This window comes from Mobula birostris, chromosome 1 (genome assembly GCF_030028105.1).
Source record: "Mobula birostris isolate sMobBir1 chromosome 1, sMobBir1.hap1, whole genome shotgun sequence".
NCBI lineage: Eukaryota > Metazoa > Chordata > Chondrichthyes > Myliobatiformes > Myliobatidae > Mobula > Mobula birostris.
This window is the reverse complement of record NC_092370.1, coordinates 111,944,565-111,967,121: the sequence shown is the minus strand read 5'-3', so window position 1 is coordinate 111,967,121 and position 22,557 is coordinate 111,944,565. Positions and strand designations below refer to the sequence as shown.

General features: G+C 42.4%; 2 protein-coding genes across 4 annotated transcripts in view; one reads left to right on the top strand and one right to left on the bottom strand.

The window, feature by feature from the left end:
- Nucleotides 1-5,042, bottom strand: part of nbeal2 (neurobeachin-like 2) — a 226,019-nt gene extending 220,977 nt beyond the window's left edge. For both annotated transcript variants that reach the window (XM_072260272.1, XM_072260291.1), the window contains exon 1: nucleotides 4,485-5,042. In XM_072260272.1, the coding sequence (XP_072116373.1) occupies nucleotides 4,485-4,535 (51 nt within the window). In that variant the 5' untranslated portion in view covers nucleotides 4,536-5,042. The remainder of the gene's footprint in view (nucleotides 1-4,484) is intronic.
- A 5,554-nt stretch (nucleotides 5,043-10,596) lies between these two features.
- ccdc12 (coiled-coil domain containing 12) overlaps nucleotides 10,597-22,557 on the top strand; it is a 95,332-nt gene continuing 83,371 nt past the window's right edge. The window contains exon 1 of one of the 2 annotated variants that reach the window (XM_072260320.1): nucleotides 10,597-10,749. In XM_072260320.1, the coding sequence (XP_072116421.1) occupies nucleotides 10,666-10,749 (84 nt within the window). In that variant the 5' untranslated portion in view covers nucleotides 10,597-10,665. The remainder of the gene's footprint in view (nucleotides 10,750-22,557) is intronic. The other variant, XM_072260311.1, reaches the window with a different exon arrangement.

Sequence of the window (22,557 nt, the reverse complement as noted above, 5' to 3'; positions counted from 1 at the left end):
AATGAATGTCAACATTGTTAGTGTTCCTAACTACTCACTATACAGACCAGACCATCCAATTTAGTGCTATTCAACTCAGTTTTCCCTTGGCATTCTGCACAATTTTTGTAGGCGCTTGGATTTTAATTAAATAAATTAGGACAATCAAGTTTTTAAACTATCCTGCATAAATATTTTAGATACTGTGTGGCTGAAAATGCTGTACCTAAAATACCACTATTTTTAAACTGCAGCTGAGGTATCTGTTAAAATTTGATTTTAGTATGTTTTATTTATGGGAAGTGTTGCCTAATGAGATGCCTGTTCATACTTAGCAGGATGTCTTATTTTGACAGTACCCTCTACCTCCGTATCTCTACTTAATTAGAACAACATAGGGATGCAACTGTGGTGCTAAAATTGGCCTCAAGTCTCCTTGGGATAATAAAAGACAATTCTGATGCTGTTCTCATGGACATGTATGAAACTGTGATCTCTTCCTCATTTGGAGAAATTGATGATGCTTAGTTTCCAAAAAGCACGTGTAGAGGGTAGTTGAAACCATTAACTGTATTCTGGCAAGAAATAATGTTTTCAGCAAGAAGGTGAGAAGGTCAATGAATTGTTTGTGGGACTAGAAATGTGAGCTTTCCTTTCCAATGTTAAGTCCAAAAAACAATTATGTTTCCTTAATAGAATGTAAGCCAATTGTTCAGTCAATTAAACTCAATACAGGGAACAAATTAATCTAAGCTATAATGCAAGGGCTTAAATGGTGCAAGGATGGTTTGGTTGAATGTTTGGCTTGTATCTTTAGATAGACATCCAAAGGAAGTGCTGCTCTTCTGAGGAAAACAGTTTAGACATTTACACAGTGGCATGCACTTAAAAAGGTGATCTCAAAAGGCATTATCCATCACAGCTCATGTCCATGCATACATCCTTTTTTCTTCCCTCTTACTTGAAAGCAAAACACCATAGTGACTTGAACATAAACCTAGAAACCACAAAATCACTGACCTACTTCACTAGCCAACTTGGTTTATAGAGCACATTTGATCTAATTAAAAAAAGACTTCACCGGAGGCAAAAAGGACTGAGTCGATACAGAAAAACGTTGACTATATGACCAATTTCTTAGTCAGGGAGTCACTTTAAGAAAAAAAAAGTGGATATATCCAAAATGGACTATAAACAAAAAATATTCTGCACTCAGACCATTGAGATTTCTGATTGTCTGATTCTATTAACACACATCAAAGTCACTGGTGAACGCAGCAGGCCAGGCAACATCTCCAGGAAGAAGTACAGTCGACGTTTCGGGCCGAGACCCTTCGTCAGGACTAACTGAAAGAAGAGATAGTAAGAGATTTGAAAGTGGGAGGGGGAGGGGGAGATCCAAAATGATAGGAGAAGACAGGAGGAGGAGGGATGGAGCCAACAGCTGGACAGGTGATTGGTAAAAGGGATATGAGAGGATCATGGAACAGGAGGCCTAGGGAGAAAGAAAAGAGGGAGGGGCGAAAAAACCCAGAGGATGGGCAAAGGGTATAGTGAGAGGGACAGACAGAGAAAGAGAGAGAGAGAGAAAGAATGTGTGTATATAAATAAATAACGGATGGGGTACGAGGAGGAGGTGGGGCATTAGCTGAAGTTTGAGAAGTCAATGTTCATGCCATCAGGTTGGAGGCTACCCAGATGGAATATAAGGTGTTGTTCCTCCAACCTGAGTGTGGCTTCATCTTTACAGTAGAGGAGGCTGTGGAAAGACATGTCAGAATGGGAATGGGACGTGGAATTAAAATGTGTGGCCACTGGGAGATCCTGCCTTCTCTGGTGGACAGTGCTGATTCTATTAACTGATTTTCACATTTTGAGAAGAAACAATTTTATTGAATCTGGTCATTATTTTCTAACTAAATGGGGTACTGTATGGCTTTATATTAGACTTTCTGGTTTGCTCACACATCCCAAAGATGTGTTAATAGGCTGCTGTAATTTACCCTTTAGGTAGGGAGGTGGCACGAACAAAATCAGAGGATACTTTATGGATATGTAGGAAAGAGCATAAACTGTAGGGTTAAAGGTAAATAAGGCACACATGTAATAGGCTGAATTGCCACCTTCAGTGTCATAAGTACATAAACATTGACAAGTGTAAATGAGGCAATATTTTCTACATTACAATACTACTGCAATTTAAACACTATTTCATTGGTTGTAGTGTGCTTTGAGGCATCTTGAAATTGTGAAAAGCACCAGTTAAATATAAGCTGTTGTTCTTGCAATGCACTAACACTTTCTACACAAGCTATGCGAGATTCCATTTGCTCGTTGTCACATGAGTTTACAGAGTACAAAGCATGTATGCACATGCTCTACTTGGCCTCTCCACAGAACTGCTCTCATCCACTCATTGTCGACCATTTACTCAGCTCTAACAGCAGCCAAATGCCAAGTCTGGAGATTCTGAAATTAACCCTTTCACCAACACTTGCTCTTTAGAGAACACTGTCCACAGAACAATAAGAATGAACTTGTGCTCTGCACCCATGTCTTGCATTTGGCCAATAGTCCCCCACCCCCTCAATGTCACACAATTTACTTGTCCCAAAACTCACTTTATGTTGAATCCTTAAAACCAGCAAGAAAACAGATTTAATCTCTAGGGCCTGCAAAGACCCTAGGGATAAAAATATAAACTTCAATATGTTAATACATCATGTAAACTCTTTAAAAAATGCTTAAACCTGAAAGCACAGTTATTATACAGTCAGTCCTCAACACAAGAAAACTGATTAATCAGGTAGCATAAACACAGGAGATTTTGCAGATGCTGGAAATTCAGAGCAACAAAATCAAAATGCCAAGAGGGTCTCGGCACAAAATGTCAACAGTTTATTTCTCTCCATTGATCAAAGGTTCCCAACCCAGGGTCCGTGGGCCCCTTGTTTAATGGTTGGGGTCCAAGGCATAAAAATATTGGGAACCCCCGACATAGGTGTCGACTGATCGGCTAAGTACCTCCTGGATTTTGTTTGTTGTTTAATCGTGTGTGTAGGATTAATCCTTTAAGTAAAATTCATTGTTTTCCCACTCATGATTGACAAATCATGGAGCAAGATAAAATTTATTGTCAATGCCTCAAAGCTTATTAAACGAAAATGTCTGTCTGGCTCTCAACCTCTTGGTGACTGTGTAAGGCCATGTTGGGTGGTTTAGATGCCTCACAAAGCCAAGTAACCACCAATAATCAATCCATCTTTTGTTCATAGTGGTAGAACACTTCCCTGGTTGAGATATTTGAAAACCAGCCAGTATACCAGTGCCTGAATGAAGCAGGAAGTCTCAGACAGGAAGAAAGAGTTGAGGCCTGCACCTGCGTTATATCAGAAGCTCAGCTAACTGTACAGGCTGACGGTGGGTGCAGGGTAAGAAATGAAACAGCGGAAAGCAAAGCCAGTCTGATGTCCCGAATTTTACATTACAAAGTACCGATGTGATGCTCATGAATGAGTAGGTTTGGGGCGTTGAACCCCACCCAAGTTTACACGACCAGAAGCTGATTGTCCAGGAGTGAAACAATACATTTAACACAACAAACCCCTGACACAGAAACCAGGCCAATTGAATCTTCTTGCATACCTTACTGTTTCTGGCACAATGCACATGTAACATCTCACCCGAACTACATCAAACCTATCGCTAAAAATATTCCACTACAACAGAAAAATCACACGAATACAAAATAGTTAAGAGATACAACTTAAAACTTTGAGCAGCCTGATTTAGAGATCACATATCACAAACCAATTTAGATCGTCAATGAATTAGACAAGTTGGTGCCATTTCGGTTACGTCGACTCTCGCCCTGACACAAGTACCAAGTCATTTACATTCTATCAGTAAACGCACCTTGGCAGAGTGAAGAAAGAACAAGTTTATCACTGTATTTAGACAGCGTATCTGTCGGTAACACGTTCTCCCACTTCTCATTTGAAGAGCTCTCCGATTTATTTAAAAATCTTTATTAAACATTAAACTGGCCAAACACAAAACACAACGCAATCTGCCCGAAATAGATCGCTTTAGTCAAGTAGAATTGAATTGTAATTTAGAAATTGTATATCATAAATTGTCGAGGGAAAATTAAGCAGTATCTATAACTTTCTTACCATCAAACAAAATAAACAAGGGGCCAAGAAACATGTCCTAAGTCAGTGAAAAGCGAGGTGTCAACCTGCACCATCAATATCACCAAAAGATAATCGTTATGTATAATTTTGAAAGGACGACATTAAAATACAACTTGTATCAAGCATGGTATTTCAAACTCAGCATCGCAAGATGTACACGCCACATACAAAATTCTATCACTGTCATTGCGCACTGACTGTCGATATATATTTGTATTTTTTTTTGCAAGCGAAAGTAGGAAGAGCAGGCGGTAAGAGTGTGACGGGACGGGAGGCCCGGCGCCGTGTTACAGGTGTGCCTCCGCTCACCTTGGTGAAGTACAACATCCACAGCTCGTACAGTCTCTCCTTCGAAGCCATTCCTCGACTGGCAATAAATCGTGCGTTCTTCCTATTATTAACTCCCCTCTCTCACAGAGACAGCTTTTTCCTTGCCACTCTTCATCTTTGCTTTCCTCTCCTCCCCCGTTGTTGTCAAAGAGGGACGTGAAATTATTCACTTGTTGCAATAAAAAAAAGTTGCTTAAAATTGAGCATCAGTGAAGATCTTCTCCACTTATTTTCTTCCTAGCAAGTTGAATTCTTTATTTGGTATTGTGGAATAAAACCTTTCAAGTTAAAAGTTGCTCCGGCTTCAGTATCTCTCTGTCCCTTTCACACACTGAGCTCTTCCGCCATCTCGGTTCCAGGCTCTGTTTCTTTGATGTTGCGGCTTCAGTTGATTATTTTGGGGGGCAAACTCAGTGCTTGCTCCTCTGTGACTCAATGCACGCGTACTGCAGGCGAGCCCTCTGCCGGAGGCGTGCCTCCCGTCGCAGCGCCTGTATTACGAGAGTGGGGTTTAAAGCATCTACTCGCAGGCTGCACAATTGTAAGAAATGCTGGAAATACGCCTCCCTACCAATCAAATGCTCGCTTCCGTTCCCTACTCGCAATACGTGCCCGCGCTTTAGCAAACTGAACACAAGGACGTCAGATGAGATGAGATCCGCAGCTAGGTGTGCAGAGGTTGAAAGACAAAGGGAGGAGCCAGGTGTGTGCGTGTATGACAGAGATTGAGAGACAGACAGAGAGAGAGAGAGAGAGAACAACAGCAAGAGATACAGACAAAAGAGACAAAGGGAGACAGAGAAGAGATAGAGAGAGACTGATGGGAAAGAAAGAGAGACAGACGGAGAAAAAGGGAGACAGGTGAGCGAGGCAGACGAGAAAGAAAGGGACAAATGGAAGAGATGGACAGATGAGAGAGAAAGAGACGGAGACAGAGAGGTGGAGTGGGGGTGGAACTGAAGACTTACGTGAGGGTTCCGGATTTCACTGAACAATTGCAGGTCACGATGAAACAACAGGGTGGAAAATGAAGTCAGCTGTGCTCCATGTTGGTACCTAAACACAGGTGGAGGGAGCAGTTTTGGAAGTCTTTTGATAAGGACCTACACAGAAGGAGATGAACAAAGATAGAGCATGGGGAAGCTATGCAGGAATGAGTCACTTAAAGATGCAAAGAGGCTTTAATGAAATAGAGGCAAAATTCAAAGTAAATTTATTTTCAGAGTATATGTATGTCACCATATATACTGAGATCAATTTTCTCGTGGGCATTCACAGTAAATACAAAGAAACACAATAGAATCAATGAAATCCCACATTTATGAGACTTATAAATGGGCAGAAACAGGACAAATGGTGCATAACTTGGAAATACACAGCTTACCCACTCTAGCAGAGAAAGCAGAACTATTGACTTACTTTTAAATAGTGGAGATTGGGAGTATTGATATTCAAAGGTTACCTGGATGTTTTCTCAAAGTTGATTTTGCAGGTGGAGTTGGTCACTAGGAGGGCGAGAAGGTTTGAGTACAAGAGTAGAGGCATTTTACTGAACTGTGCATTGTGTGCAGTGCTGTTCTTACATACAGAACATATCTGCTAAAAAGGGAGTGCAGTGAAGAGCCATCAGATTTGTGACACGAGGGATTGCAGATGTTGGAGCAACTCAGTGGGTCAGGCTGCATCTGTGGAAGGAAATGGGCACAATGTTCTGAGTTGAGATATTTCATCAGTCCTGATATATTGCATGAACTTAATAATTCTCTTCGGACTGTCTGGTCATACAGCATAGCATGATACAGCTTGGAAACAGCCCCTTGGCCCAGCAATCTCCCTTTTACTGACCTTACTCACACCCATTTTTCTCCTCATATTCATATTAATTCCACACCTTGGATTCTAGTGATCAATTTATTGTGGCTACTCAACTTATCATCCTGATTTACTTCTTGATGTGGGAGGACACTGAAGCACCCATGAGTTACAAGCAACACTGGAGATCACACTTAATCTTTGACTGCTGAAACTCTGAGGCAGCAGCACCATCGTGCTGCCCAGGCCAACATTCATCCTTCAGCTAATGTCATCGGAAACAGTTTATGTACCATTACAATCTGAGTTGCTTCCCAGTATTGCATATTTCCACAAGTAGGATCATGGCCTGGGGTGTTTCTTGTTAGATTGATCTGCATTTTTGGGCCATTCAGAAGATAACTGTATAACATTTTACTGGAGACAGATGCAAGCAAAATCAGAATCAAAATCACTGTCATATGTCGTGAAATTTGTTGTTTTGTGGCAGCAGTACATTGCAATACATAGAAATGAAAACTATAAATTACAATAGGTATATATAAAAACAAATTCGGTAAGTTGAGCTGAAAGGGGGAAAAGTACTGAATTAATGTTCATGGGTTCATTATCCTTTCAGAAATCTAATGGCAGAGGGGAAGAAGCTGCTTCTGAAATGTTGAGTCAGTATCTTCAGGCTCACGTGCATCCTCCTTGATGGTAGCAATGAAAACAGGCCGTGTACTGGGTGATGGGGGTCCTTAATGATGGATGCCGCTGTTTTGAGGCATAGCCTTTTGAAGGTGTCCTCAATACTGCGGTGGCCAGTGGCCATGATGGAGCTGGCTGAGTATAAAACTTACCGTATCTTTTTCTGATTCTGTACAGTGGCCCCTCCATACCAGAAGGCGATGCAACCAGTTAGAATGCTCTCCACGGTACAGCTAGAGAAATGTGTGAATGTCTTTCTGACAGACCAATTCTCCTCAAACTCCTAATGAAATGTTGGGAGTAACATTGCTTTTCTGACTTGCACTTTCCATTTCCTGTTGTAATTTGTAGCCCATATCTTTGATCCTGTTCGGAGCCCTGCCTACTTTTCATGATCATTATTCCCAACATCCTGAGAAAATAATCATGAAAAGTAGGCAGGGCTCTGAACAGTAGCAAGATGTGGGCTAGAAATTACAATGGGAGTTAGAAAGTGCATGTCAAAAAGGCAAAGTTATGATAGCCACAAGCGATTTCAATGTGGAGGTAGATTGGGAAGATCAGGTTGGTGCTGGATCCCAAGAAGAGGAATTTCTATAATGCCTACGAGATGATTTTTTGGAGCAGCGCAGTTGAGTCCATGAAGAACTCAACTATTCTGGATTGAGTGTTGTGCAATGAAACGGAATTGATTAGAGAGCTTAAGGTAAAGGAACCTTTAGGAGTCAGTGATCATAATATGGTAGAATTCACCCTGCAATTTGAGAAGGGCTAAACTAAAGTCAGATGTATCAGAATTATAGTGGAGTAAAGAGGATTATGGAGGCATGAGAGAGGAGCTGGCCAACATTGATTGGAAGGATACACTAGCAGGGATGAAGGCAGAGCAGAAATGGCTGGAGTTTCTGGGAGCAATTTGGAAGGTGCAGGATATATACATCCCAAAGAAGAAGAAGTATTCTAAAGGCAGGATGATACAACTGTGGCTGACAAGAGAAGTCAAAGCCAACAAAAAAAGCCAAAGTGAGGGCATATAATAGAACAAAAATTAGTGGGAAGTTAGAGCATTGAAAAGCTTTTAAAAACAGACAGAAGGCAACTAAAAAAGTCGTAAAGAAGGAAAAAATGGAATAGGAAGATAAGCTAGCCAATAATATTAAAGGGGATACCAAAAGTTTCTTCAGATATATAAAGTGTAAAAGAGAGGTGAGAGTGGATATTGGACTGCTGGAAAATGATGCTGGGGAGGTGGTAATGGGGGACAAGGAAATGGCAGATGAACTGAATAAGTATTTTGCATCATTCTTCACTGTGGAAGACACTAGCAGTGTGCTGGAAATTCAAGAGTGTCAGGGAGCAGAAGTGTGTGAAGTTGCCATTACCAGGGAAAAGGTTCTTGGAAAACTGAAAGGTCTGAAAGTAGATAAGTCACTTGGACCAGATGGTCTACACCCCAGGGTTCTTAAAGAGGTGGCTGAAGAGATTGCGAAGGCATGAGTAATCATCTTTCTGGAGTGCTGGTGGACTGGAAAATTGTAAATGTCACTCCACTGTTCAAGGGACAGAGGCAGAAGAAAGGAAATTATGGACCAGTTAATCTGGGCTCAATGGTTGGGAAGATATTGGAGTGGATTGTGAAGGATGTAGTTTTGGAGTACTTAGAGGCACATGATAAAATAAGGCAAAGTCAGCATGGTTTCCTTAAAGTTAAATCTTGCCTGAAAAACCTGTTGGAATTTTTTTGAAGAATTAACCAGAAGGATAGACAAAGAAGAATCAATTGATGCTGTGTACTTGTATTTTCAGAAGGAATTTGACAAGGTGCCACACATGAGGCTGCTTAACAAGTTAAGAGCACATGGTATTACAGGAAAGATACTAGCTTGGATAGAGCATTGCCTAATTGGTAGGAATGGGAATAAAGGGAGCCTTTTCTGGTTGGCTGTCAGCGACTAGTGGTGTTCCACAGGGGTCTGTATTGGGACCACCCCTTTTTATGTTATATATCAATAATTTAATAATGGAATTAACAGCTTTGTGGTTAAGTCTGTGGACAAGACAAGGATAGGTGGAGGGGCAGGTCGTTTGAGAAAGCAGAGAGGCTACAAAAGGACTTAGATAGAGTAGAAGAATGGGCAAAGAAGTGACAGAAGTGCAGGGAAGTGTCTGGTCATGCACTTCGGTAGAAGAAATGTAAGTGTAGACTGTTTCCTAAATGGAGAGAAAATTTTTTAAAAATCTGAAGCGCAAAGTGACTTGGGAATCTTCATACAGGAATTAGGGAATCCGAAAGGTTAATTTGCAGGTTGAGTTGGTGGTGAGGAAGGCAAATGCAATATTAGCATTCATTTTTGAGAGAACTAGAATATAAAAGCAAGAATATAATGTTGGAGCTTTATAAAGCACAGGTGAGGCCCCACTTGGAGTATTGTGAGCAGTTTTGGGAGGGCCCTTGTTCAAAGAAACAATGTGCTGACATTAGAGAGGGATCAAAGGAGGGCCACCAAAATTATTCTAGGATTGAAAGGCTTGTCATATGAGAAGTGTTCGATGGCTGTGGGCCTCTACTCACTAGAATTCAGCAGAATGAGGGGTGACCACATTGAAACTTATCGTATGTTCAAAGGCTTTGATAGTGTGGATGTGGAGAGAATGCTTCCTATGGTGGGGGAGTCCAATACCAGAGGACACAGCCTCAAAATACACAGAAGTCCTTTTAGAATGGAGATGAGGAGGAATTTCTTTAGCCAGAGGGGTGAATCTGTGGAATTTGTTGCCACTAATGGCTGTGGAAGCTAAGTCCTTATGTATGTTTAAGTCAGAACATGATAGATTGTTGATTAGTCAGGGCATGAGGGATACCGGGAGAAGGCAGGAAATTGGGGCTGAGAGGAAAATTGGATCAGCCGTGATGAAATGACGCAACAGACTTGATGGACCAAATGGCCTAATTCTGCTCCTATATCTTCAGGTCTTATACAGAATTCTTTTTTTGATACTGTTCCACTAGGGAAAACTGTGCCTTTTTAAGGATCTTACATATTTCAATAAGATCACTCCACATTTTTCTAAACTTCAAAAAATCGCAGGTCTGACACAGATGATACGTCAACCAGATCGTCCCATAAATTCACTGTGTGATTCTCTTCTGAACATTCTTTAATCGGAGTACATCCTTTGGAAAAATTAGATTGAAACTGCACACATTACCGTAGGAGTGCCTCACCTATATATAATTGTAACAATAAGTTTATAGTTTAACATTCTAACCTGTAGCAATAAAAGTTAACATGTCTCATGCTTTCTTCATTACTTACTACCCGCTGGTTTCAAATGTTTATATTTCAGATTTTGAGCATTTGCAGTCTTTTGCCTTTTGATGCGAGTACAAAATGTTAACTTTACAATTGAAGTAGCTATTATTAGATAACGTTATGTGTAATGATGACCCACTTCGCTTCTCTACTTTCTCTTCTGCTTCAAGGCTTTAATTTTCTTTGTCTGCTTGTTCCGACCATTCACAGCTGCCGTGACGTCATTGGATGAATCAATCTGCTCGGAGAATGCGCCTTGGCTCTGCTCGATTGCTCCGTGAGCCCTTGGCTATGCCTGCCGTGAGGGCTGTCGGGATTTGGAGTATTCAGTAGTTTTCGGGAAGATGGCGGAAGAGGCCGGGAGGCTGCAGGAAGAGGCGCTGAAGAGGAGGGAACGGCTCCGGGCACTGAGGGAGCGGCAGCTGCAGGTAAGGAAGCCCGAGGGGCTCCATGCTTCGCCCCCTCCTCGTCATTCCTGGGCTCGAAGAATTCCACACAATATAATTTGTGAATGCTTAATTCTGGAGGAACGCTTGATGGTCTAGAGAAGTGGGGGGGGGGAGCAGATGATGGTGGGTAGAGTGTGACTGGAGGAGTGGAAGGACCGAGGCAGTGCACGGGATGGGGATGGAGAGTATGAACGGGTGACCGGGGGGGGGGCGGGGAATGGGGATGGAGAGTGTGACTGGGGGAGTAGGGGGTAGAGTGACCGGTGGAGTGGGGGAATTAGAGGAGGTAGAGTGACCGGTGGAGTGGGGGAATTGGAGGAGGTAGAGTGACCGGTGGAGTGGGGGAATTGGAGGAGGTAGAGTGACCGGTGGAGTGGGGGAATTGGAGGAGGTAGAGTGACCGGTGGAGTGGGGGAATTGGAGGAGGTAGAGTGACCGGTGGAGTGGGGGAATTAGAGGGGGAGGTAGAGTGACTGGTGGAGTGGGGGAATTGGAGGAGGTAGAGTGACCGGTGGAGTGGGGGAATTGGAGGAGGTAGAGTGACCGGTGGAGTGGGGGAATTGGAGGAGGTAGAGTGACCGGTGGAGTGGGGGAATTGGAGGAGGTAGAGTGACCGGTGGAGTGGGGGAATTAGAGGGGGAGGTAGAGTGACTGGTGGAGTGGGGGAATTGGAGGAGGTAGAGTGACCGGTGGAGTGGGGGAATTGGAGGAGGTAGAGTGACCGGTGGAGTGGGGGAATTAGAGGGGGAGGTAGAGTGACCGGTGCAGTGGGGGAATTGGAGGAGGTAGAGTGACCGGTGGAGTGGGGGAATTGGAGGAGGTAGAGTGACCGGTGGAGTGGGGGAATTAGAGGGGGAGGTAGAGTGACTGGTGGAGTGGGGGAATTGGAGGAGGTAGAGTGACCGGTGGAGTGGGGGAATTGGAGGAGGTAGAGTGACCGGTGGAGTGGGGGAATTAGAGGGGGAGGTAGAGTGACCGGTGCAGTGGGGGAATTGGAGGAGGTAGAGTGACCGGTGGAGTGGGGGAATTGGAGGAGGTAGAGTGACCGGTGGAGTGGGGGAATTGGAGGAGGTAGAGTGACCGGTGGAGTGGGGGAATTGGAGGAGGTAGAGTGACCGGTGGAGTGGGGGAATTAGAGGGGGAGGTAGAGTGACCGGTGCAGTGGGGGAATTGGAAGGGGGTAGAGTGACTGGTGGAGTAGGAGGGGGGAGTGATGGGGGAGGGGGAGAGTGACCAGGGAATCAAGTGATTTTCCTTAAGCTTGCTCTGGGTCTCATTTTAACTTGGTTTCTCTTTCCATAGATGTGTCCTGATTTGCTGAGTATTTCCAGCATTTTCTGTTTACACTTATTACCTTTCCCAGTGTTCTTGGATAGAAATGATGAATTTGAGGACAGTTAAGTATCAATCACATCATTGTGCGGGACTGGAGTAAAGCATAACCCTGGCTAGTCAGGATATTGCTCTTTTGCCAGCTGAATTTTATGTCAACCCATCAGGTTTGCGATCATGTGAGTTTTATGTGTAAGCTGTTTTTAAAAAAACTCTTAAATTCAGATTACCGTTGCTGCAATTTATGCTCACTTTCTTTGGAACCTTGGTAGAAAAGTGTAAGGAAAACCCCAGAAAACAAAAAAATGCTGGAAAAACTCAGCACGCACGTCAAGCACCATCTGTAGAAAGAGACACAAAGTTGTCATGTTTGTTGAGCTTGCCAGTTCTTATACAACCTGGAAGGGCTGATTGCTTGAAACTTGCTGCATTCATTGTTAAGTTCTGTGGACTGTCCAGAGTCACTTCTGAAAGTGATACACTAATCCTTGACCATGCATTAAGGTTTCATTGGAACAGTGTTAGATGCCAAAGCTATTGAAGTCTAAGTGAGAATGTGATGGCGAATTAATCCAGCAGGTAGCTGGGAAATCAGGGTTCACTGTTTAATGCGTGGAGGTGTTTTGCAAAGCAGTCAACTGTCCTAAGAACAGGATCAGTCCTTCAGCCCATGATGTGCCGATTACTCCTGATTAATATTGTCCTCCTTTGTGCACATTGACCAAATCCCTCCCTTCATATGCCTATTGAATGCTCCTATGCTATCTGGCAGAGCATTCCAGGCCCCCACCAATCAGTGTTTATAGAAATTGTTTTGTTTTGCACATCTCCCTTGTACTTTTCTCCTCTCACCTTTAAATTAATCCACACCAGTAACAGACATTTCAATCCTGAGCTGTTTATCTTTGTCTCACAATTTTATGAACTCCTCCCTCAGCCTCAGTTGCTCTTGAGTAGTTCCCAACCTGGGGCCCACGGACCACTTGCTTCATAGTATTGGTCCACAGCATTAAAAAGGTTGTGAACCTTTGCTCAGGAGAAAATGTCCGGAGCTTGTTTTCACAGCATGTCTTCCAAACCAAGCGCCAGCCTTTCCAAAGCTACCACATCCTTCCTATAATGAGATAACCAGAATTTAACAAAATACTAAAAATGTGGCCTAACCAGAGCCTTACAAAGCTGTAACATAACCTCCTGCCTTTTGAACTCAGTATCTCTACTAAAGTATTCCTTACACATTCTTTACCGCAGTATCAAACTTTGTGGCCACTTATACAGAGCCATTTACCTGGATCCTAAGATCCCTCTGTTTATCAACATTGCTAAAGATTTTACCGTTAACAGTGTGCTCTCAATTTGTGTCGGATCTGCTATGGTGCAGCACTTCATACTTGTCTGATTTTAAACTCCGTCTGCCACTTCTCGGCCCATACCTGTATCCTGCTGGATCCTTTGGCATTCTTCTATGCAATCCACACTGCCACCAATCTTTGTGCCATCTGCAAACTTACCCTTACCCATACTACTATATTTTCATCCAAATTATCTGTACATGACAAACAATGAAAGTCCCAGTACTGATCCCTTCATTGCTAGTTAGAGTCCTTCCTCCAAAATAAGACCCATCCACCACTACCTACTGTTTTCTGTGGGCAAGCCAATTTTGAATCCAATCAGCCAAGTCACATGGATCCCAGTTGATCGAAATTTTTTGGATGAGCTTACCACATGGGACCTTATTGAATGTTTTACTAAAATTCATGTATATACCATACACTGCTTTAGCTTCATCAAATACCTTTGTTAACTCCTCGAAACTCAATCAGATCAGTTGGACATGACCTGCCCTGCTCAAAACCATGGTTACTGTCCCTAATTAGAACACCTTTTCCAAATGCTTATACATCCTATCCCTAATATCCTCCGTTAGTTTCCTTACTGCTGACATGAGACTATAGTTTCCAGGATTATCCCTATTTTCCTCCTTGAATAAAGCAACAACATTAGCTACCTGCCAGTCCTCTAGCACCACACTGGTGGCTATTGAGAATCAAAGATTTTGGTCAACACACCACCAATCACATTTCTCACTTCTCTTAATTACCTGGCGTATATCTCATCAGGCCCAGTGGATTTATCTACTCTTAATGTTTTTCAAGACACCTCACATTACCCCCTTCCTAATCTGGAAATGCCCTCACATCTTGCCATGCTCCACTCTGATCTCACTATCTTCTACATCCTTCTTGCTAAAGTTCTTATTTAAGATCTCACCCACACACCTTCAAGAACAAGTTCCTTCCTTTATTCTCCATCGTTCAAAATTCAAAATAAAATTTATTATCAGAGTACATACACGTCACCACATACAACGCTGAGATTCTTTTTCTTTGGGCACACTGAGCAAATCTACGGAACAGTAACTGTAAACATCAGGAGCTGTTATCTGTAAACAAACTGTGCAATGCAGATATAAATAAATAGCAATAAATAACAAGCATGAAATAACAATACGAGTCCTTTAATAAGAGTAACTATCCCCTTTTGTTCAAGAGCCTGATGATTGAAGGGTAGCAACTGTTCTTGAACCTGGTGGTGTGAGTCCTGATGCACCTGTACCTTTGAACTGATGGGAGCAGCAAGAAATGAGCATGGCCTGGGGGTGGTGAGGATCTAGATGATCAATGCTGTTTTTCTATGGCAACGTTTCATGTAGATGTGTCCAATGGTTGGGAGGGTTTTGTCTGATGTAATGGGCTGAATCCACTACCTTTTATAGGATTTTCTGCTCAAAGGCATCAATGTTCCCATACCAGGCCATAAAGCAGCCAGTCAGCACACTTTCCTCCACACTTTGATAGAAGTTTGCCAAGGATATCAATTACATGCTGAACCTCCTTAGATTCCTGAGGAAGTAGAGGCATTATTGTGCTTCCTTCACAATTATACTTATGATGGATCCAGGGCAGGTCTTCTAAGATAGTGACACCCAGGAATTTAAAGTTCCTGATCCTCTCCAACTCTGATCCTCTGATGGGTACTGGCTCGAGGACCTCTGGGTTTCCTCTCCTGAAGTCTACAATCAGTTCCTCGATCTTATTCGCATCAAGTGAGAGGTTGTTGTTGTGACACCACTAAGTCAAGTTGTGAATCTCCTTCCTGTAGGCTGATTTGTCACCTCCTTTGATCCAGCCTACAACAGTGGTATCATCAGCAAACTTCTATATAGTGTTAGAGTTGTACTTAGTCACACGGTCATAAGTGTCAAGCCCGAACGTCGTCATCAGATACTGAGACCAAAGCATTGGGATGCATGATGGTTCCTCCCTGCCCTGGTGGCCAAAGCAAGCATAGAAGGTGTTGAGCTCAACTGGAAGCAAAGCTCTGTTGTACCCTATGTTACTCGATTTAACTTTGTAAGAGGTTATGGTATTCAAACCCTGCCACAGCTATCAAGCATCCCTCGTTGATTCCAGTCTAGCCCAGAATCTCCACTTCACCCGAAAGATGGCTTACAGGAAATCGTACCGGTACCTCTTGTGGTATTCTTGATCTCCAGACTTGAATGCTTCCGATCTGGTTCTGTGAGCATTCCATATTTCATTGTTCATCCAGGACTTCTGATTGGGGGGAAAACATTCCACAATTTTCTATGGACATTTTCATCCACAGCTGTTTTAATAAAGTCTGTAATGACCCTTATGGTCCTCGGATAAGTTCTTGAACACTGCCGAGTCCACTGACTGGAGGCAATCCTGTAATTGTTCCTCAGCCTCTTAGTTGTCGTAATCTCTGGAGCCTTGCTGTTTAGGCTCTGTCTATTTGCAGGTAGCAGGAGTACAGCCAAATGACCCGACTTGCCAAAATGCAGTCTTGGGAAGGAATGATAGGCATTCCTGCAGCAGTGGTCTAGTGTGTTGGGACCTCTGGTGCAACAGGTTGCATGCTGATGATAATTAGGCAGAGTTTTCTTCAAATAGGCCTGTTTAAAGTTATCGACTATAATTTGAAATATGTTGGGATGAGCCATTTCTTGTTTACATACAGCATCGTGCAGTTTCATCAGTGCTTGCTTAAAATTGGCCACTGGTGGTATGTAAATTGCAGTCAGGATCAGGGATAAGAACTCCAGAGGCAAGTGGAATGGTCTACATTTAATTGTTGTTCTAAGTCAGAGAAACAAGAAGTTGACATAATGCCAATGTCTGTGCACCAACTAGAATTAACTAAAAACCATCCTCCGCCACCTTTTTCCTTACCAGAGTTTGAGGTTTGATCCATTCTGAAAATCAAAAAACCTGGTCGGATAGCTGGGTCTGGCATGTTCGCTGTTAACCAAAGTCTCAATGCACCAAACAGTTGAGATCTGACTCCGATACGGCAGCCTTGCCCTGAGATTGTCAATCCAAGTGACTGTACATTTGCCAACAAGAGGCTCAGCAGAGGAGGCCTCATCCCCCTGCACTTCAGCCTGGTTTGAACCTCGCCCCTCCTGCCGTGTTTTTGGCCTTGGCGTTGACCCTTAAAGATCCCATGCTTAACTGCTCCGCATTTAACCATCCAACGTGAGATCGGACGATCATTGATGTTATTTCATAGGCTATTGTTAAGAGGAAATTTGTGTGCTGTAGATTGCAGCGAAAGTTGTTCAAAAGGAGTATATTTAAGAGGAAAACTGTTACAATTTTCTACAGCTCGTAGAGAGTTGCCAGTGTATGACGGCACCATCTTGGGAAAGGGTCCTGCTCTCTTCCTAATTATCCTCTTGCCCTTGAAATATGTGTATAATGCCTTGAGTTTTTAAAAAAATCCTACTCTCCAGTAAATTTTCATGACAATTTTAGCTCTCCTAATTCTCTTTGGTTCCCTTTGGGCTCTTTTATAGTCCTCTAGCACCTTGATTCTAGCTTCCTGAACCTTGTGTATGCTTCCCCTTCCCTCTTGACTAAATTAACTGCCCTTCTCATCATCCAAGGTTCCTGTATCTTGCCAAACTTGACCCTCCCTCTTTCTGGAATGAATTGGTCTTAAACTCTGTGTAATTTGTCTTTAACCTCCACATGTCAGATATAGATTTGCTTGGAAACATCTTTTCCTAATTAATTCCCCCTAGCTCCTATCTTATGCCCAAGTAATCGGCCCTGCCTTAATTTAACACTTTCTTGCAAGTTCCACTCTTATCCTTATTCATGGTTATCTTAAAGCTTCAGCAATTATGATCACTGTTTCTCTAGTGTTGACCCACTAAAGGTCTGTCACCTGGCTTGTTCATTTCCCATTAAGAGGTCTAGTATACCCTCCCCTCTAGTTGGATTAACCACTTACTGCTTCAAGAAACCTCTCGGACATGGCTAACAAATGCTATCCATTAAATCTTTTGCACTAAAGAGTTCTCAGTCCATGTTGGGAATGTTGAAATCTCCTACTTTAATAACTTTGTTGGTTTTGCTCCTTTTCACAATCTGCCTGCATATCTGCTCCTCAGTCTCTATGGCTATTTTGGGGTCTACAGTTGTTCGTCCACCGTTGACGTCGATGAAGACCTCGACACCATAATGATGGTGTCGAGACTAGCGCATGATTTGGATTTAAGTGAGGGAGAGTTGTGCAGCATCAGCCTCACTCTCTCTTCCCAATTCCCATCTGGATCCAGTGGCAAGACAGAGCCTAGACGGCTGGAGATGGGACTAGGCGCAGTGGATGACCAGGACGCCTTCTGTGTCTTGTCCTGCTCTACATGTTCCACGGCGCATGCAGAGACGGCCTTCTTGACCGTTGGACCTTCCATTGGTCTCGTCCACTCAATCCGCCGGAGTCTGGCTTCACATGCTGGGATAGACAACTCCCTATCTCACCGAGGGTTTGAGACCCGTCGGCTACCCTCACCTGGTTTAGCCGTCTTGTCGAAGCCGTGTGGTCGCTGTCGCATGCAAACAGCTACGGGGAGCCACAGGTGAGAGCTAAGAGTCTACAGTATAAACCCATCAGACTGATGGCCCCTTTTCATATTTTTGAGTTCTAACTATATAGACTCAATTGACGAGCCCTCCATTTTGTTCCTCTGTGTGCAGCTGTAAATTGTCCCTAACGAATTGAGTACCCCTTCCCTCTCTTTTATCTCCTTCTCCTTCTGTTCTAAACATCGAAGTTTAAGTTAAACTGTCTCAATACTTCAAAGAGTTAGGAACTACAAAGGATTTGTGTCGACAATCATCTTTAATATTACAATGAAAATCAAGATTTTGAAGATGCGGCGCTGATTTTGTTCATTTACAGTTAATCAAAGGAACATGGTAGCATATACTCAGCTCTGAAATGGATTCCAAGTAGATGTTTGTTTGTGTGCGACAGTGGCCACTCCCTGGCATGCTGTTGTTAACTGGGTTGCCAAACCAGCAGAAATGGATCACTCAGTTGGAGTCTGAATTACTAGAACTAAGAAAGTTTTATTACCGAAACAAGCAACACAGTACTCTAATCAAAAGGATAATGAATGCAAGTTCAGCAATGATAAACATACATGTACACAGAATTAAGATAACAGGATCAATCAAGTTCTATCGTTGTCTAGGGGTAAATGACCAGTTTCAAAGTGACGCAAAGTTCAGTTCAATTTAGTTCAGTTCAGTTCGCAGTAATTGCTGCCGTGGGAGATGGACAGTGTGGGGGAAGGAGAGAGAGAGAGCAAAACGAATGAATATTCAAGGCTTCCACACAGACCTTCGCAGTCAGCTTTCGGGCGAGTCCTTTGTGATGTCATCTGAGGTCACTGACCGTGACCCCCTCTGTTTCCAGATACGATCGTTTCTCTGCGGTGAACCTGGCACCCAGGCAAAGGTGGACACACACCAGGTTCCCGCCGATTGTGCCTTTCAAAACTTCCCACCGACTTGTGAGAGACGCACCGCTTCCAGGGTCTCGTTACCTCGGGTGTCGTGTGTGTCCTGCCTTAGCGAACCTGTCCCTTTTTATCCCCCTGCTGGGGTATCGCCTGTCCATCACTTCAAACAGTTCAGGGTTCAAAGGGGGAGCCGCTCTTGACAGCTCCCTCCTTCTGTTACTCTCTCTCCTGTCCCTTCATTACACATCTCCAAATGCTGCTCCATTGTTTTCCTTATCTCTCTCTCCTGAAGACAGGTGGCAGACCAACTGCTGATCCCACTGGTGCCAGCACAGGACAGCTACATCTTAATCTATGTGTATTCTTGTCACAAGGGGCATGCGTGTCCGAGCATGCAAAGTCAGCTCTGGCGGGCTGGGTGGATGAGATCCAATGGCCTGGGAGGCGGTTCTGCAATACATAATGAGGCACAGAAGACCTCATGGTCAACCACTGGAACCAAGGAAGAGCTCAATTGTGAAGACATTTGTTCCACTGGACCCAGACTTCCAAGGTCGAAAGAGTAGAGGTTTCCTGTCAGCGGCAGATACAACTGATAACTACCAATCCAACTATTAGGAACTAATAGTTTTATAGTACTGTAGTGTTATTTATAGTTTTGTAATTTGTTTGGTATTTCATTGTGTACTTGTGTTACTCAGTTAAATGGTAGTTTGTCTTTTTTTCACAATTTCCAAGCAACGTTGGCTAATTGGGCCCAAATGTACTGGTTTTGATGTGTCCCAATTAGCTGGAATCCACTGTAGTGTTTTTCAAAAACACAAGATGTGGTTAAATATGAAGTGGAATTGTGGATCTGTACAGTCTTTGGAAAGATTAATGTATTGTTGTTGGGCAGAGGTAAGTGGCATCATTGGCTTGAAGCAAGGACAATCACAACAGGGTTTGTACTGTTACAACAGGATGCTTTCCTTTTTCCTTAATATTATCCTAAGGCTACTAAATTATGGTGTTTTCATTTTTGCTGTGTCTAATCAAGTTGCAATAGCTGTACGTTTATTTCAGTACATAACTTCGCACCACACTTGAGAGTTACTAACTCTGGAAGTGCAACATTTTCTCTTCAGTGCTGCGCAGTCATGTCAGCCAACATCAAAATCTGAAGTATTGTTTTGCAGAAATCCACCGTTTGCTGACTGAGAGTACTACCAAATGAAGCAAGGCGACAGTGTGATAATTCAGTTAACAGCTTCTCCAGAAGCATGGGTGGAAAGGAAATTGTTATTGTGTTGCTGCTGCTTGTGATAAGATTGATTTTGGACTGAGGTTAAATGTAGAAGTTGTTATGCATCTTCGCTGTAGTGAATTCAGACCCATTCTCATCTGACATGTAGAGTTATTTTTTTAAAAAAGTCTGAAGTGGGGGGCGTCACGTGATGACGTGGGATTGAGACGTGTAAATCCAGCTCTCCCGCAACAAATCAGTAAAGTACCGTTTAAACAAAACAAAGTTAATAAATATTTTCTGAAAACTATTTATAAACTTTGTAAGAGTACTTTACGATGTGCCTCCTAAACTGCAACAAAAGAAGTCTGCTGTTGCGAAGCAGCCGCGGGAGGGGAAGAAAAAAGGGCCTACTGCAACGATGGAGCCTCAGACTCAGGTTGGATCTCCTTCGGTAGAACAGGGAGCAATGGCGGTGGTAACGGGTTCTTCGAAGAAGACACCGGAAATGCGCATGCGCAAATCGACACAACGTAAACTACAAGAACCGACAGCCACTGCAATTGAAAATGACTCAGAGTCAGAATTGGATTCTGCGGAGAACACAGATGAAGAAGAGGATGAAGAATTGGAAGCGATTGGAAGTAAAGGAGGTGATAGAGACATAAGAGAGGCTATATTGCAATTAATGGCTGAACTAAGAAAAGTAAGAGAAGAGCTTAGAGATACGAAGATGTGCTATAGTAAAGTTATGGAAAGACAGGACAAAATGGATAAGAAGCTTCAAAAGATGGAAAGAGCAATGGGGCATATGAATGATAGAGTGGAAAAAACAGAAAATGATCTGCTTGTCTGGAACTCGGAAAGAAATCGACTCTTGGAGAAAGTGGACATGTTGGAAAATTTCAGTAGACGTAATAATATTAAAATTGTTGGTCTTAAAGAAGGTACGGAGGGAGAAAAACCAATAGAATTTTTTCAAAAATGGATCCCGGATGTTTTGCAAATGGAAGAGGAGGTTCGACCAATCGAAATTGAGCGGGCACATAGAGCTCTAAGACCAAAACTAAAAGATGACCAATATCCACGATCGATTTTAATAAAATTCTTAAGATTTCAAGACAAGGAAAGGATTCTACAGGCAGCTGCTCGAGCTGCCAAGGATAGAAAAGGGCCATTGATAATTAAAGGGAACAAAGTTTTTTTCTACCCTGATATAAGTTATGAACTTTTGAAGAGAAGGAAGAAATTTAATCCAGTGGAAAAAACCCTATGGGATCACGGTTATCAATTTACACTGCGTTATCCTGCAACCTTGAAGATTTTTTTGCCTGGTGGAGAAAAAAGATTTTTTGATGACTACCAGAAAGCAGAGCAGTTTGTGCGAGATTCTTTGAATATTCACCAGATACAAGAACAAATCCAGGGGAGCGAGATAGATTGAAGATGAAGATTGGGTTAAAGAATGGATTTGTTGGATTTTTGAAGCTGAATGAATGTATAAATATATCATTAATTATACGAGGGGGGTAAGAAAGGTTAAAACTGGAGGAATATTAGGAATAGTAACATTAATTTTGCCTATATATATATATATATATATATATATATATAATTTTTTTTGTTGCGGGGGAGCTGGAAGAAACACTGATCGATTGCTACGCTAATCATGTGTGCAAGTGTGGCTTTTGCCACGACCCGTAAAATGGAGGGGGGTAGTGTTGTGTATTTTTTCATTCACAACATTAGTGGGGGGGTATTTTGTTTTTTCTTTTTTTGTATTCTTTCTATCTTTTTTCTTTTTGCCTGGAAGGTTGGGAGGGAAACACATAGCAACATGGTGAAGTTTAAAGAGATTCCCCAAGGAACTATGAGAGTTGAGAAGATAAGTAATGTTTTAGATTGGAGTAACTTTGTTAAGAATAATGACTAATTTATTGAATTTTTTGAGTTTTAATGTTAATGGGCTTAATGGACCAGTGAAAAGAAAAAGAATCTTAACACATATTAAAAAAATGAAGATAGATTTAGCTTTTTTACAGGAAACGCACCTAACAGAAACAGAACATCAGAAACTAAAGAGAGATTGGGTGGGTAGTGTTGTTGCGGCTTCACTTAATTCAAAAGTGAGGGGAGTAGCAATTTTGATCAATAAAACGTTACCAATTAGAATACAAAATGTAATAACTGATTCTGCGAGGAGATATGTGATTATACATTGTCAACTTTTTTCTGAGTTATGGACTTTTATGAATATTTATGCACCAAACGAAAATGATGCAAAATTCATACAAGAAGCTTTTCTGAATTTGGCAGATGCACATGAAAAAATATTAATTGGAGGAAACTTTAATTTTTGCTTAGACCCAGTCTTAGATAGATCAACCAA